Source organism: Natator depressus, chromosome 1, assembly GCF_965152275.1.
Source record: "Natator depressus isolate rNatDep1 chromosome 1, rNatDep2.hap1, whole genome shotgun sequence".
Taxonomy (NCBI): Eukaryota; Metazoa; Chordata; order Testudines; family Cheloniidae; genus Natator; species Natator depressus.
Genome location: NC_134234.1, coordinates 285,203,190 through 285,221,544, shown reverse-complemented (window position 1 = coordinate 285,221,544; position 18,355 = coordinate 285,203,190). Strand labels below are relative to the sequence as shown.

Genomic DNA, 18,355 nt, shown 5'->3' with positions numbered 1-18,355 from the left:
ACAATAAGAACGCGAGAGTAGGTAGGATACAAAAAGTAGGCGATAGCCAGTCTCCCATACACGGGCAATTACTAGCAGCTGACTGGTTGTAAAAGAGGTGGATTTTGAGCAGTGTTTTATAAGGGGAATGAGAAGTAGATTCTAAGAACAATCTAATGTAAATTTCCTCCTGTAATAACTGGGACATCTTAATGAAAGTTAGTGAACCAGGCATCATTAGAGTTCATAGCTAATCAGAGCAATGAAATATTTGTAATTAGGCTTTTCCATCTACAAATTTCCCTTGTGGTATGCAAAGAGGGCCCTCATGTCTGCAAATAATGTCTCACAAACTTATCTAGTCCAAGAAGGAATCCTGACATTTTCAGCTGTCTCCTTCATTCTATGCTGCATTTATCATAATCAATTTAGACCCATCCCTGCCTCCATCAGAGCAACTGCTGCAATTGCTGTATACAAACCACAGCCTGCAGGGTATAGATTCTCTTTCAGGACTTCAACACTATTTCAGACTTAGGGCTTGATCCCATGAAGTGCTTCAGCACATGCTTAAGCCCCAAAGAAGTCCATTCCCAGGACCATTCTTATTGTTGAGGATTTCTGCTTCGTTTCACAAAAGTGCTGAAGTCTTGTTACCAACTTTCTCCTGCAAGATTTTGCTAACAGTGACACATAGGAGAGTGGGCCAGTAAGAGAGAGTTCTGATAAAAACAACCAATTTACTGCAGAAACAATACAGAGTGACACCAGCACAGTATTTTAAAGGGCTAGCAGTACGCTGGAATGACAAGAAGCTCAGAAGCAGTGCACACGTGCAAACACACACACGAAGCACCATTAGGGTGGTATTTCTGTGCTTCCTTGATAAATGGCCTATTGCCAAAACAGTACTATTAGTACTCCACTAACATAATAGCTTTTAATGCCACAAACATTACAGCTTGACATGCTTCACACACATGGCATCTCTGCTTCGAGGATGCTTTCTTACAACCACCATCAGTGAGGCAGACTGTGGTTGGCCATTTCAAGCAAATGGGTCTCCTTTCACAGTGTCTTTCCATAGAGCGCCAGTGTCTATTCTAAGATATTGCTCAGCACTGGTGAGGATATCTGCTCAGATACAGATGCAGTTACTTTCAAATGCTGTTTCAGAAAAGTCTTTGAGCTTAAAAATTGGCTTTTTTTACCATCCTGAGCACTTATGTTTAATTACTAGCACTCATTTCAAACAACCAAATATGTCCAATATAATCTCTTACTAATTCAATGTATGTAATCCATATCTAATCCAGTATTTTACTAGTGCAGTGAGTCCTGACCTTTTTTGACTTGAGCCCCCATCGCATGGATCAGTGTCTGAGCTCCCCTACTGTTGGGTCTCAATGCCATTCCCTGCCTGAAGCATTTACTGCATCTTGCCTGTTTTCTCCCCATTTCTCTCTCTCCTGTCGCTTTTTGTCTCTGCTTTCTCTTATTCTGCTATATATTTCAATCATTTCTCTCCTTTTTTCTGGTTTCACTCTCTATTGCTCAGTCTGGGGTTTGTTCTTTTCCCTTCCCCTTCCACCACTTCTTTCCCCTAATTCTCACCCTCTCTCTCACCATGCTCCCTTAGGTACCTCCCTGCTCTTTCCACTGCAGTTTACTCTGAGTGGTTTCCTTGACTTGCCCCTAATGCTCTCACTTCTTTCAGTCGCCACATGTTCTTTCTCCTCTCTGCAGCTGCACTACACAATACAAAGCAGGCAGCAGGCAGAAAAACGTACTTTTTAGTGTTACTCAGGGGAGGGGAAAAAAGAACTTAGCTGGAGGCAGTGGCAGAGAGGGGCTAGTGCCCTATCCTTTCCTCTGATTGGCTGGAAGGATAGGCAAGTCCCTCAGAAGAGTCTGGCGCTCCATTTAGGAATCCCATCAGTAGTGGTATAGTCCATCTTCTAGATACTATCATCAGATAATCTTTATTTTTATTTGTGCTGCATGTCTCAGAGGATTTTCACATTGGTAAGGAGGAAATAGCTTTTGTATGAAGTATAGTTCCATTGATTTTGCTTTTAAAGGACAGCTGGAAAATATGATGTTTATTTTCAACAAATTATATTATATTTTTTATTACCCAGATTCCTTGTTCATCTATGATTAAATTTTTCAGCCTGGTATTTAACTGGTCCCCAAACAGTTGATTTATCAAACCCATGATTATATCTGGTCCAAGAAACAAAGGATGAGTTTGAGCGGATGCTAAATGTGCTTCCTTTAGTAAAACAAAGCTATTAATTTAAAAACAACTGGGAGCATATAGCAAGGATGGAGGGATTCCCTTACTAAATGTTTTACACTAGTAATCTCAGTAGTCAGTGTCCAAGAAGCCTGGTCTTCTGTTTGCTCACACATGACGGTAGAGTCAATGTCTTACTTTTTCATTTTTTCAAAGCACTAATATGGAATTAACTGTCTGCGAAGAATTAAAATCCCTTCACCAACAGGACTAGATGTTTTACTATCTGGCTGGTAGACGGGTGAAGAATGGTATTTCCATAGTTTAATGCCACTTATCACGTCTGGAACAGCTTCAGTTAGAATGGATGAAATCTAACTATTAACAATTTCAAGTCCTATTAGAAACCAATTCAACACCTTCAATTATTTGTGTCTCAGTATGTAGAATATTAAGACCCAGATTCTCAATCAGTCAGTGAAATTGAGGAAATCAATGGGAGTGAGACGCCTAAATATCTTCAAGGATCTAGGCCTAAATCTCCACATCTACTACACTACACTTGTTGCATCCTTCTGGTTAAGTATCAAGAGGCAATCTTGATCCACCTAGCAATGGAAGACTTGGATACTTTCATCATAAGGTGTTTGAGGTGGAAGGAAATTAATAAGAATGAAGTTTTATTGGATTAATCAGCTCTTTTTAAGATATAGACTAACTGCTCTCCTCACATCTTGCTTTTTTCAGCTGGGTAAAACAAAGGAATAATGATCTCCTGGAAGTTATAGAAAAAGGAATTAACCTTGGTTATGAATGGTTCCAGAGTACTGAGAACTATTTTGGCCTCATGGAAGATACAGTATGGCTCATATCGTCCAAAAGCAGAGATTTTTATGGAAAGGATTAGATACCATCAGTTTGAATGGATGGGTAAAATCTAGGCCTTGCTGTAAGAAATCCAGAAGAGTTGGCATACCTATTTTCCTGGGCTTGTTCTATCTCTCTTGACCCAACAGGAGAACTTTGTCCAAACTCTTGCTCTGCCCAGGAGGGTAAAAGGCCTGCATGAGGCTATGAGAATCTCTATTACTTTGGATTAGTATCCTTTCTTGTTTAGGCCTCGCCACTTAGGATGTCAGGCTCAGGTAGTCTGTACTGGAATGAGAAGTGCGCTCTGGAAGATCCTGTCACCTGGGTAGAAGCAGCAGAGACCTCTGCAACAGTTCCACTAAGACTGAGGGCTACAGTCTTTGGAGTGATAAGAATTTCTGTTCCTTCCTCCCTTTGTATCCATACTTTCTAGTAGTGGAAGATGGAGGAAAGCCTAGAATTGCTAATTCATCTGTTCCCAGTGATTCTTGGTTCTCTTTCCTTGTGAAGAGAAGGCTTCACATTTCAGTTGGATGTGTGTAGGTCCACTTGAAGCTGGCCTAGCTCACTGGATATTAGCTGGATTACTACTAGGTTCAGGGGCCATTCCAAAAATGGTTTATCTAATGGTTTAGCTAGTTTGCTTTTATGTTCAGTGTGGACTTCCCTGATGGAGACTACCAGGAAAGAATCTACATCATACCACTGTTTAGACTTGAGCTTCTTGTGTGTCCTTGCTGTTTTATGTGTTGTATTGAACCAAGACATGCTCATTCCTCAGATAATCCTGGAAGTCCCAAAGAACCAATGTTCTTGCCCTCATCACTAGGCAGTTGATGCTGTGTCACCTTTCTGACCCTGACCACATTTCCTGTGTATTGTTTTGCCCAGGTGTGCTCTCTAAGCTGAAGGGTTGACATTTGTGGTCAGGACTTGGAGTCTAGATTATAAAAGGAGCCTTCTCCAGCTCAGGGACTGAACGTCTTTGTGTAGTATGTTCCCTTTCTGTTAGATCTCCTGCTCGGAATGGTTTCAGAGTGCCTGGAACTTTCATATGCCCTGACCTATCGTGTCATCTCTATGCATGAGACCAGAAGACCTAGGTGTTGCAGGTAAAGATGGATGGATGGATAATGCTCTGTTCTGTGACACCATGGAGACCAGTGTCTGGATCTTGTTAAACTTTTCCTGAATTGAGAAGACTCTAGCTTTCCTTGTGTCCTTTTTGAGTCCTAGGAGAAAAAATCCTTCGAGGAGAGATAAGGGAATGCTTCTTTAATGAATCTATGTGCCTAAAGCACGGAAAGTGGCCTCTGGGCAACTTCCTGAAACATCCCTGGACAGCATTCTGTATGTCAATTAAGAATGGGCACTACTGAGTCCTTAGATTGAACCCCAGGAATGAAGGAGCTGTTAGAACTTCCTGTTTCTTTTCCTGTTTTGGGCTTTTTTGGTTGCCTTCTGGAGGGGGAGGGTGGCTTCTTTTCTACCATCTGAAGCCTACCAAGGGAAAAGCACCTCAAGGATTTTTTAGTTTGACATTAACACCTAATGCTATGTCTTTTATGCACAGAAACTCATGTTACTTACAAGCCTTGCTTTCAGCTTCGTAGCCTTTCATGAATGTCACCGATCTATCCTTACAGAATCATAGAATATCAGGGTTGGAAGGGACCTCAGGAGGTCATCTAGTCCAACTCCCTGCTCAAAGCAGGACCAATCCCCAGCTAAATCTCATGCAGCATGAAGTAGCATCTTAGAAAGGGTTATTAAAGGTATTTTAATTCAAGATCAGTGCTTATTTTTTAAAGAAAAATCACTGCAATTTTCCTGCAGTTGTAAATCTTACATAACAACTAGCATGTGACTTACCCACTTGCTGTTGGTCTGTCCCATTCATCATCACTCAGTCCTGTGTCATGAAAAGGGTGGTTTTGTGGTCTACTGGGAGGGGACAAATTGTCTCTTTGCTTAGGACTCCTCCATTCATATGCATTGAAGTTGTATCCTGAAGCCTGATAGGTGGGACCTAAAAAATTAATCATATACTTGGGACTCTATAGATGTTCAAATAACTGAAAATGCATATATTTAATAGGCAGATGTTCAAAAACTTGTACCCATAATTTGTGGGCACACAACCGCTGGTAAGTTTTTGTGGGTACAATTAGATACTTAGATGTCTAAGTTGTACTCACAACTCATTGTGAGCAAAAAGAGAGGTCCTGGAAAACCAGCTGAAACCAGATATTAAATACCTGCAATACAAATGAAGCCAGTTGTCCTAGATTGTGTCTCTGTCCCCCGCCCCTCTACTCCAGGGCTGTTCATCTAGTGTCTTTGATAACTATCTTATTTTCTTGAATTTTCAAGAAAAACAGAAAAAAGAGGCAATGGAGTTTAAATGTAAAAAAGTGAAAAGTCAACAGCAGCGCTGCCTGAAGCAACGTAAGAAGATTACCAGTATATGGTTTATGGGTGTTACATGTTTCATATTTTAAGGTATCCTTAAAAGCATTTTAAATTAACCAGATCCTAGTGATAGTCAAAGTGGCAGCCATTATGCATTCAGCTCCAATTCACACAGAGACTTGGCCAGTTTGTGCTGTGATCCTGTCATATCTCAAAATGTAAACTGGATTGGATGGACTCGGTACTTGGAAGGGAGCCACCCAAAAGAACACCTACGTACTATATGAAGCAGTATTAGGGATTCAATAGCTGGCACTCTTCTCAGTGTTCCAGCATAGCATTCCAGGGCACTGTGCTGCTAGAGGGGGTACAGTCCTTATACAATGTGATCTCATGGTAGTTTTGATACAAGTGGAGGGGCTCACCTCACTGTCCTGGCCAAATTCTATCTCAGGTTAATTACATTCTGCCTACCTAAATTCCCCCAGAGTTTCCACCACTTAAAACTCCCCTGCATTTGGAATAAGGAATTCATTACTTCCTATCCTTAGGTGATAGCTGTACTGTTGTGCCTCATTAAACTGTTGTTCCATTTCATTGGTGGAGGAAGTGTTCCCTGTATACAGTCTGTGACCTAGATAAAGCCTGGAAAATGCTTTGGAATCTTCTGGGAGGAAAGACCCTATAAAAATGTCTGATCATTCTAACTATAACTTGACTTATTGAAGGGGGAAAAAAAGGTTGGATCTGAACCTCAGGATTAACCGTACTTTTTTGTAGAGTTTTCTACCAAGGGACCTTTAACTTCCAGGTAAGAAGTCAACAGCAACAAGCAGAACTGACCGCCCCAGTTAAAGATCTTATTCTAAGAATGGCACCTATCCAAAAATTTTCTGGCCTAAAAGGCTAGAATGCTACCAGCTGGGCCATAATGACAGCTATTGTCTCTGTTGATGGCTGGGCTGAGCATTCTTTGTGATCCTGCAAGTTAGAACTATTTTAGGTTCAGGAACTATTTGCAGTTACAATATTTCATTATTTTGGTCTGACAGAAGCAGAAATATGAGAGGCGTGTCTGTAAGAAGCCATGTGTGTGATGCATGTACAGTTTACTGTCAAACTAAATTACAGCTGCATGGTGAACATTCTGCTCTCCGTAAGGGAAATGAAATGACAGCAGTACAGTGCATTCTAGCACACTGTCAAACTAATCTATTTGTTTCCCTGGACTGAAATAGAACAGCATAAAATCCTGCTTCTTATAGTGCACCGTCATGCCTCTGAACATGATTTTAACCTCAGAGCTCAATTGGATAGAAAATCTAGTCAAAATAAATATCTAAGCAGGTTAAGTTAAATTTTTAAATTAGATCATTAAGGATTCAATTTAAAACAACAAAACCAGAGCCATTCAGATTTATAGCTGCGGTTGCATTTTACTGCTATTACTGCTTTGCATTAATAAAGCACCTTCCGGCTCAGAAGCTCAAAGTACTTTACAAACAATGAATTTAACCTCACAATACCATTAAGAGGTAGATCAGTATTACGATCCCCATTTAACATATATGGGAAATCAAGGCATAAAAAGGTGAAGTGGCTTGGTGGTCAAGTGATTTATCAAAGATCACATAAGAAATTTATGGTAGAGGTAAGATTAGAACCCAGGCTTTCTGAGGGTATGTCTACACTGCAATTAGACTGATCCGTGCAAACTGACTTGGGCTCACAGGGCTTGGGTTAAGGGGCTGTTTAATTGTGGTGTAGATGTTTGCTCGGGCTGCAGCCTGAGCTCTGGGACCCTCCCTCTTCACAGGGTCCTAGAGCCCGGGCTCCAGTCTGAGCCCAAACATCTACACCACAATTAAGCAGCCCCTTCGCCCGAGCCAGCTGGGTCGGGCCAGCTCCGGGTGTCTAAATGCAGTGTAGACATAACCTGAGTGCCAGGTGTGTGATTTAACCATTAGACCAACCTTCTTAAATCTAGCGTAATATGCTCAGGATTGGCAAGGATCTCTGAACAGTGCATGATGTTACAGTAAACACTCTGGCACCAATTCTCCACTGCATCTGAGCTCAGTGGGGAGAGAGTGGAGACTGGTGGCACAGGGAACAAACTGCGCTCTGAGTGCAAGTTAGGGCTACACAAAGGCAGGCCTCATATATGCCTCTGAAATAAGGTCCGCAAAGAACTTTAAACCAGTGGAAGATCAGATATGGCACAGCTCCGTTCCACCAGGTTCCTTCCTTTCCTTTCCACACTCCTGACCTCCCCTCCTGATAAGGGTTGGGAAGACTGCCTTGCATAGAAGGTGGCAGAGCAGTCTCTGCCACATTTACACCAGTGGAAAATTTTCCTTGCACAAGGGTATTTCTCCACTGGCCATCTCCAGACACTTAACGTTTATTGTGTGCTGCTTGTACAGTCTGGAGACTTCAGTCCTGTATGTGCTGGAATGTCTTTACATTATTTCAGTGAAACTTTTCTTATTTAATTTAATGTGGGCTGCATTCCAAATACGAAGAACCCTGTGCAATGAGCTAACACATCCCTACAGCATCTAAGGAATTGTGATGATGAATACCTGGTACAGTAGATTCTAAAAGCAATCCTGATATTAAGCAACTTCCAGTTAATGTCAACATTGTGCTGGGAACCAGTCCCCTCCCATTAATATCAATGTTAATGGGATTTAGATATTGGCAATGGCATGCCACTTATTCATGATTTGATTTTTTTTTAAAAGAAAGGCCCCACCTGCAGGCAGGTTTGTGAGGCTGCAGGCAGGGAAGGAAGTGCTGGGATGTGCCTTCCCTGGTGGCAGCCCCACAAACCTACCTGCAGCCAGTGCTCAGTCCGTCCCAGCACTTCCTTCTGGGGTGGCAGCCTGGCAAACCTGCCTGCGCACAGGGACCACACAGGAGGTAAAGGGCTGTGCACTGGGAGGGGAGGCTGTGGACAGGGCAGTAGTGGGGAGTGAGGGTCCAGCCCAGATGTCAGAGCTGCATGGTACCTCTCTCTGAATTCTCCAGTCTGCAACCTGCTGGGGGTGGGGTTGGATCAGGGAGCGTGGGGGACTACATACAGGTTAGGAAGCAAGGCCCAAACCCTAGAGAACATAGGGCAAGATCCAGTTCAGCCCTATGGGCCCCCAGTGGCCCCACTCACTGTAAAGAGCTGCAGTCCCCCTCCCTGCTGCAGTCCTGCCTACTACTCAGGCTGTTTAAGAGACATGACATATACTGATGCAAGAGTGGGCCGGTTTTTTGAAGGCAGATGGAGGAGATTTGTTTGCAATTATTAGATTAAGAAGGTGAATCATATATAGTTGTTGATCTGCCTTTTGACAAGGATATAATCACTGGGGCAACATGAGTCCCCCTTTCACAGGTGACAACCATTCTCCTAGTACTGAAAAGTCTAATCAGGGAATTGTTGTGATTCCTTCATTTAATCCATCTCCGGAACCTTTTTGGCAATCTCAGCAGAGAGGACAAGGCCTCTTGGTGATGGAGTCTGAACTAAGCTCTCATCTTTCTTCAGGATTAAATCTGAGCACATTGGTGGGGTAGCGTAGGGAAGTTTACACTGTCACTGCCTGCACTGAACCTGTTCTGTAAGTAAAGAGAGGATTCTCTCCAGATCAATTCAAAGAGGAAACAGCGTTGTCAATCTAGCAACTTTCATAGCACTATCTTCCCTTAAAATGATCAGAAAACTAAAAAAAAAAATAAAATTATTTATTCTATTAATCAGATCAAAGTGGTGGTGGGTGGGGGGGGGAGGCAGAAAGAGGGAGGGGAAAGATACAAATGGGTCAAATTCATCCCTTCTGTAACTCCAGCGAAGTCAATGTAATATCTCGGCTCGAGTATGAGAATCATATTTTAGGCCAAAGAAAATGTAAATATAATAATAAATTAACCACAAAACACAGAAAAGAGGGGTTATGATCTAATGCTGAGAGACCCTTTTGTACAACAGAGAGTTACTGCCAGGATATGCACAATAAGACCATAAAATACTTAAAAATTAAATACAAAAAGCCCAGCAATCAATAGTGACATCAGCTACTTCTTGCTCTAATACTATTAGACAGGCGGGAAAGGAAGATTATCAGAGAGAAAATGACAGGTGCTTCATTGACCCAGACATATATTAATTATATATAAGCAGTTAAAGTAATCAGCAAAGAATTTCAGTCTATCAAGGCAATGTACTGGGCCAAGGTCTGTCCCAATTTTCTGTATGGGGGTATAACACAGCAGACCATCTGATCTGAGTGCCCACACCCCAGAAAGCCTTGACAGAAATGTAAAGATGAAGACACAACTGAACAATTAAATGAAATCAGAGGGAGGAAGGAAAATCTCTTTGGGTTAGGGGATCTGTCTGTGTAAAGATGTACTGTGCACACCAGTGGTAGCACAGAAATAATCATTTAAAAGACAGTCAAAGAAAACATATGAAGATGTTTGGAAGCCTCTTTGTTCTTTTGTAATTCAGAGTAATAAAGAACTGCCTACATTTTCTATAGCCTAAAAACCTTACGTCTTATCTTACATACTTAAAGAGAATTATTTAAAAAATACTATTAAATAAACAGTCAAATATAGCTATAGAAGTTTGAAGGTAATAAGAAGCCTGTTATTTCTTTAATTAAATAATCTCTTTAAACACAGTGATTACTTCGAGGGCTAAAAGTTTGAGTCTAATGTCATGGGAATGAGGAAGAAACAAAAGAGTAACAAATCACTGAATGATCTCTCGTGTTCCCCTTCAGCAGTTTACAATAAATCTTCATTGTAGTAAGCTTAAAAAACAATGAGAATGGACCTCAGATGCTCAAATTAACAAACATCTTCAATGTGTTCTGTGCCTTGTATTAATCTAATCTTGAAGGACAAACTCATTTAGTGTGGATGAACTATGGATTGGGCCATTCAGACATTTGTAAAGCTAATGCAAGCCTGTTAATATATTGATAAATGCCTCATAAACCATCACAATGTTATGAAAGAATGAACTCAAGGCCACCTGAGTGTAAGAAATAACACCAGATACCAAGGTGTGTGGTTGTAATGAGACATGTTCACACTGTGAAGTACAAAGTTGAAAGTTGGCGGGTAGGATTTTTTCTATTGTGGGGAAAGGTGATTCATACATCTAATCACTTCTGTGTTAAGTAGTGGTTGAAACTGTTGCTTGTACCTTGGCTTCCAAAGCTGGTATCAATACCAGAACCATCCCATGATTCTACTGCGCTGTCCACGCTTGGAACTGTAGTAGAATAAATGTCTGAGAGTTTACTTGGTTTCTGTGTAGAAGAGGTTTCATCTTCAGCATCACTCAGATCACTTAAGTGACCAGAGATGGAAAATTTCTTGGGGCTTGCAGCTAAATAGGGTTTAAAAAGAAACGTGATTATAGCCTCATTGCAAACTAAAAAGATACTTCCCCTTCCTTCCACTATGGACAAGACATGTCCCATGGTACATACGTGTTCAAATATTTAAGGTATAGAAATAACTGGTTCAAGAGCATAAATGTGACTCTAGCCATACTCACCATCTGTCTGCTTCTTGATTTTCAAGGTGACAGTCTCTCCTGCCATCTGTAACAAATGTATGGCTTCACTCAAAGGTTTTCCTTTCAGACTGCTGCTATTTATTGCTAGGATGCGGTCTCCTATGTGAATTGCACCTGTCCTAAAGTATCAGAAATAAAACACTGAAAAGATCAACAGCAAAAACAGCAAAGCCAATTTCTTAGCATATTTTGAGACATGTGAGTGTATTTTCAGTTGTTTCTTTTAATTTAACATATAAAGTATTATTACTGGAACTACTTTTAATCAGTACATTTGCACTAAGGATGCATAAATTAAGTTATCTCTGCTGCAGAGCCAGCAGTAGAGATAATGCACAGCAATGAAGATTTCTGTCTCCTTTGCTGTGGCACAATGTGGGTGAGCTGATCATTTAAGGAGCCTGAGTGGTGCTCATTTGTTAAAAAACCTAAATACTTTAATAACTTTAAAGTAAATTTAATGTTTTCAGAAGTACCACATTGACAGCACGGGAAACTGAAGTCTCATAATCACAGGATAGATACAGCAAGTACAGTGGTAGCATGAACAACCACCCGTCGTCGCACCAATATGCCTGTTCTGTAGGAATCACCTCAAGAGAGGAGAAGATACATTGTGTGTGTCAATGCACATGGTTCATTTCCCTTGTATGTATTTGCTTTTCTGGTTCATTCAGTTCTTGGCCTCTCTGTTTAAGATGGCCAGCAAAGGCGTCAGTTGCAATGATTATATGTAGTGGACACCTCCCCATCAGGATCTAAGGCCAAGATTTTGAAAAGTGACTTGAGATTTTGGGTGCCCAATTTGGGATACCTTAAATGGGCCTGATATTCAGAGGGTCGATGTTCAGACTTTTCTAAAACCCAGGTTCTGTTCAGGTATCTCAAGTTAGGCACCCAAAATCACTACTCACTTTTAAAAATCTTGACCTAACTTCACCCACTCATTTCATAGAGGTTCTGAACATCCACGAGATGGTTATGGATTTGAACAGTGTCAAACAAATAATATCTCCATAAACTATTAATATTGCTCTTACAAAACAGTAAATTTATAACTTGCATTAAAAATAGTATTACTGGCTTGTTCAGTGGATTTATTCCTCGTGTGTGTGTGTGTGTGTGTGTGTGTGTGTGTGTGTGTGTGTGTATATATATATATATAATTTGTATTGCTCTGGATATAATACACACACACTTATTTATAGTGATTACCCTTAAACACATGCCAAATTTCCATGAAATAAATAGATAAGGTAACTTCAATATTTGCATTATTTCCTATACAGCACTTACTGTAGGGAATGTTTAACATCCTTAATTAATATTATCTAATGTAATTTCCAAGCTTTTAAGGGTGCCACTACATGTATGTGTAAAAGCACATACACAAATGCAGACTGTGTATGTATGTATGTACCGTATATATGAATCTACACAATCTGTGTGTGCATATATGTGCATTTTATATTTTTATACACACACACACACGAGTCTTTTAGCTATTCCACTGCCATCTTTTCAAAAGGAGTTCATAAAATCTTCATGTAATGGAGGAGTCTGGCTGGCGGAGCTTTCTTAGGTGATTTACAACAAGGTCAGCAGTCCTTATCACTCTAGGAAAATCATGCTGTAGGTTCAATAACATCCAATATCCATAATATTGCTGAGCTTGGCAAAATCACAGGAAACATGAAACAATGACAAAGATTGGAAACGGTTAGTTTATCTTTTTTCATAGATGCTGGGAAAATCAACACATTCCTAAATAAGAAAAAATTAGCATGTCCACGTGAATGAACACATTCCTAAGCAAGAAAAAATTAGCATGTCCATGTGAATGAATAAAGAAATGAACTTTGTAAATGGAAGTCATAGTAATAATTGATTCCAATTTACCTTTCAGCGAGTCCGCCTTTAGTAAGACTTGAGATAATTATTGGATCAAAGGGCTCTTCAGTACCAGAAATTGTGATCCCAAGTGGACCACCATAACGCTTGAGCTCTACAGTGTAAATAATTGCTCCAGAACTCTCCTGTTCATCTGCAATAAATGCCAAGAGGACGCAATTGGTTTCTTATGAAAGAAGGAATGAAAAGAATAATACATTCAGACAAGTGACTGGAAATCAGACAGAGCATCCTCAAAGGATTACAGTTCAGATACAATATTTATTCATTTTTCCACTGGCTTATTTCATAAAACAAAAATAAGAGAATCTCTCATTTATTTTGCTTTTATGGCAAAAAGCCAGTCCCATTGAAGTAAATGGCGGATTTCCCATTCACTTCAGTGGAACCAGGATTTGATGCTTAAGTTTTAAAATCTTGATGTGTATGTTTTCTATACAAATGTAATTTCAGGATTAATTAGTAGAGAGGAGACACTTTGCTGTGGGGAAAACCAAGACAATTTTTCTGTTAATTGGAGTAGACAGTAGGGGGGTTAAAACAGGGAGGAGTTGTGAGGAGGGAGAAGTTTGAGGTCATCGCAGTCTTAGTTGACCAAACATTTCCTTGAGTTGAGCAGCCTTTATTTATGTATTTATTTTTTAAAGAAAAATCTGATATTAGGTCAATGTTTTTGAAGGGCATGTTTTGAGTCTACACTACTGATATAATTAAAAATAATTCCTGGTGTCTATGTATCAACAGACATCAAGCTAAACAATAAATTGACTAGGGTCATTTTCATGAAATCATTTGTATGACATCGTGGTTTTTTGTCTTAGCACACAATAATCAGGGAATGAAGAGGGAAATTTTAGTGGGTGACCAAAAATGGAGTTCTCTACACATTGCCCAAAAGGTGTCACAGCAAGAGAGCAATCAGCCGTAATGCTTGTAATTTGTGAGAGGAATCTTAAAAGTCAGATTATCCTAAAACCAAAATAACAAATGCTCACTTGCCCTTGTTTATGATATTGGTATTCACCTAGTGTGGTTGGCCTGTCAGGCATGCATTCTTAGATCTGTGGGTAATGACATTTTGAAATGGCTCAGTAGGCACTGATAACCCTTAAGATGCATATTCAGCAAACATTACCAGAACTAAACCGTGACAGGCTAGAGTTTTTAAATGTTCTGCTCATTTAAATCACAGACTTTTAAAATAAAGAAGGAAATATCATGTGTCAATGGCACAGGTCCATAGAGAGAGTAGCTTTCTTTTAACACTGTACAATGCACTGTGTTAGAATAAGGGAAATGATATTTTCTTTAAAGCTATTCTGTCTCTCTCTGCTTCGTTGTAAAGCTACTGTCTAGAATCTTCATCAGTTCCCTTTTACCTAGCTTCCTGCTATACATTTAAACAAACAATACACATATCATCAAAGCAAAGCAAAGGCTTGTGTTGAGAGAAGAATTAGTAACGTATTCAGCAAAGAATCACTGCTGGCATATATGCCTTTCATATCTAGCATGTACATTTGCTTCCTAGCTGGGACACCTGTTATATGGGTTCTGGCCCGCTCACATTTCCTATTGGATGCATTTTTCCTGCCACCTGATTTCCAGAAAGTCACCATCACAGACAAATAAATAACACCCAAGATCCAGCTGGAAGTGATCAATGGTCATGTGATGAGTTTGCACAAAACTGTTGCCACTTTAACAACAGAAAGGACTGCAGACTCCACTCATTGCTTGTTTGCTCATTTACAGAATGTTGGCAAAGTACTTAGAGATCTCAGGCTTAAAAGAGCTACATAAATGTGGAACTTAATAAAGATGAACCATATTGTTAAAAAAATAACTAGCAAATGATGGGTCAAACTGAAAATGCAGCAGTTGGTATTTACTGGGTGTTGACAAAATACCGTAGTGTCCAGTTATCAATAAGGAGGTATAGTGTAAGAGTAAGCAGACATTACTCATATGATAACCAGTGTCTGCATTCCTACAGAAGATTTACAACTATTAGGGGATGATAAGAAAGGAGGCCAGTCTATTACCTATTTGTTTTGCTCAGCTCTACTTAAGACATTTAATGACATAGCAGAACAGATTTAAAATTGCAGCATTACTTATCGTTAATGTTACTTTCAGACACCTTGAGTTCTGACTATTTAACAACATGAAAAGTATTTGGCCTGAATTCATAATGGTAGCTGTTTCTGCTGCCAAATGGAAGACCTAGATTTGCAAAGATTTTTCAGGGTTGCAGGTTCAGGTCAATAGAGGTGATGACATACACGTCAGGGTGAAAAGTTGGCAGGAAAAAACGAGTATAATTTCTTGGGCTCAAGTGCGTATGTGACCCCATGGTAAAGAGGCTGAATCATATTAGATCTAAACATATTAGGATTTCCTTAAGCTTGGTGAAATTTCCCTTTGTTTCCTCTCACCTACTGATGCAACTTGTAACAATTCTTTGATTTTGCATTTGATACAAGTACTGTAGTCCCTTAATGCTGCACTATCTCTGCTATATGTGCTGGTCTCTGTTCTGCAAAGTGATATTTGCTAAATACAGTCTGGAGTGTAAAGCAGAAACACAACTGCAGAGCCCTATTAGCATGGATCACTTCACTAGTGACCTCACCACTTGGGTTGGCTTTGAAGAGAGTGGCAGAAGGCAGGCATTTTGTTTTGCTTGAAGAAGTAAGGGGTAGGAAAAAAGGCAGGATAAAGACAAACAGAAGGGTGAAAGGTTTAAATAAAACCAAGCTGAAGGTATAATAATGCATAAAAAGAAAAAGTAACCAAATGAAAGAGAAAGAGAATGCAAATTGGAAGGAGAAAAATTCTAGGGGGAAGAAAGATGGTAAAAATAATTTGCAAAAATAGATGATTAAAAAGAACCTTACAGGGAAGAAGAAGAGAAAAACAACCCAACAACAACACAGAAATGAAGGATGGAGCAACAGAAGAATTTAAAAATAATCATTAAAAATCTTAGAGCTTGTCTATGCAGCGACATCCAGGAAAGTTAATCTGAATGAACAAAAGTCTGAATTTGAAGTGGATGAGTTAAACCGCATTAAAATCCTCTATGAACAACTTCATTCAGAATTAAAGAGGCCTTCCAATTCCAACTTTGGTTTAGTTTAGTTCACTTCCAAAATGAATTAAGTTAAATTGAAGTAAGGCCACTTTAATTCTGAATAACAGCATCAGCACAGGGATTTAATGAGGTTTAACTAATCCACTTCAAATTAACATGTTTAGTTCATTCAGACTACTTTTTCTGGAAGTTCCCATATAGACAAGCTCTGTGTGTTACACTGTGGTATAGAAACTGTTTTAGAGTGCTCTATGACTACTCATCTATAAACATCAAGCTTCATTTCTCTTAGGGAACTTCCAATTAATGATCAGTTTTATTGAGTTTAAAGAAACATTGTTGTTCCATGCAGCCCTAGTTGAGAGAAAATAATTAAATATATATAAGTCAGGGGTCGGCAACCTTTCAGAAGTGGTGTGCCGAGTCTTCATTTATTCACTCTAATTTAAGGTTTCGCATGTCAGTAATACATTTTAACAGTTTTAGAAGGTCTCTTTCTATAAGTCTATAATATATAACTAAACTATTGTTGTATGTAAAGTAAATAAGGTTTTTAAAATGTTTAAGAAGCTTCATTTAAAGTTAAATTAAAATGCAGAGCCCCCCGGACCGGTGGCCAGGACCTGGACAGGGAGAGTGCTACTGAAAATCAGCTCGCGTGCCGCCTTTGGCACGCGTGCTATAGGTTGCCTACCCTTGGTATAAGTAAAATGCTCAGTTAAAATTCATTTCAATTAAGGTGGGTTTTTGTTTTGTTTTACCTTTTGCCTCCATTTTTCATAATGTTCCTTTTTGATTTCTTGGGATATTGATTGAAAGTTGCTTTTTAAAATTGTTAATCACAACATATACAGACTGGAACTCATTCAATTTTTTTTAGTAAAATTTGCATAGAAAATTATATTCACTATGTCTACAATCTGTCTTTGTTCCAAAATTTGAATATATTTGGTTACACAGAGTAGATAATAGATAATTAAAACTTACTAATCATAGTTGTTAGTCATGCAAGAAGACAATTTAATTTGTAGATAAAATAAATGATTCTTGATTATATTCTAGGTATCATATTAATTTAGTCATAAAATTAAGAAACATTCATTTGCAAAAGTAACTTAGTAAGTAAGGGTCCTATTCAGACTAAAATATACACCATCTACCAGGGTGCACAACTCCCAAAAGGCTACATATGCTGCTTCTGAGCAGACCTAGGGTAAAATCTTGGCTAAAGTGAAATCAATAGCAAAATTCCTAGGTTTGCTCTGGGACAACACCACACCTGAGAGTTGCAGAGATGTTTAGAGTTGAGAGGGGAACATGTAAAATTAACTCCTGCCCTTCTGGTATTTCTTATTTTAGATTCCAATTGCATCCCATATTGGTATTGCACAGGCTGCTAGTAATCTACACTTTTGACTGGGGAGGGAAACTAGGAGAACAGATAGGAGGAAGGTAGGAGACAGGATCCAGTGCTGTTGTAAATAGAACAGGGTGGGAAACAGTTTTCCAGTCTGGTGAACATTTTTGAGATTTCAAAATTTTTTCCCATTCTGCATCAGGACAAAACAGAGACCTTACCAGAGAGCGGTGAGAGACAGAGACTGACCCACCCCAGAACAGTCTGGTGGTTAGAGCACCCATCTGGGATGTGAGAGGCCCAGATTCAAGTTCCTGCGCTGAATCAGGCAGTGCAGGGGCTTGCCCATTGTAATACTGGTTATTCTGGTGTGGCCCTGCCCCTTTTGTTGTGACCAGAACTTCCATCCTGGACACAAGAAATCTCCTCAAAGGAAGTTTCGTCAAAAATGATACATTTCAGTAAACAGTTTTAGTGTCAATGAAGCGGCATTTTCTGAAGGAAAAAATATTTTGTCAAAAAATTTCTAACCTGCTCTAGTTTCTGACCTCTAAAAAACACAAGTTACTTGTGCCGGGGGCGGGGGTTCTCACACTTTCCATTGTTGAATGGAAACTCCTTCCCCTAATCACCTGCCTACAGTGGCTGCAGTTTCCTGCTTTTCTTCCATTAGCTGTTTCACTGAGCTCTGTAAAAGAGGTGTCAGGTAGGCATCTCTTTGGGCCATATGATCCTTTATTTCTATAACTATCTGACATGAATTGGCCGTGCCAGTCCCTCCCTCTCCCACATTAGGATGTCTGAGGATGTACTGAGTATGTTTAACCAATTCCACATTCTCATCCCTATGAGCCTAATCACCATATATTGTAGGACAGAATTCAGTTTTTGCGATCATTT

General features: G+C 39.6%; 1 protein-coding gene across 3 annotated transcripts in view; it reads right to left on the bottom strand.

The window, feature by feature from the left end:
* Positions 1–18,355, bottom strand: part of GRIP1 (glutamate receptor interacting protein 1) — a 564,631-nt gene that overhangs the window by 24,220 nt on the left and 522,056 nt on the right. For all 3 annotated transcript variants that reach the window (XM_074942092.1, XM_074942091.1, XM_074942093.1), the window contains 4 exons: positions 12,990–13,134; positions 11,070–11,209; positions 10,713–10,898; positions 4,961–5,117 (listed from right to left, as the gene is read on the bottom strand). In XM_074942092.1, coding sequence (XP_074798193.1) covers positions 4,961–5,117; positions 10,713–10,898; positions 11,070–11,209; positions 12,990–13,134 — 628 coding nt within the window. The remainder of the gene's footprint in view (positions 1–4,960; positions 5,118–10,712; positions 10,899–11,069; positions 11,210–12,989; positions 13,135–18,355) is intronic.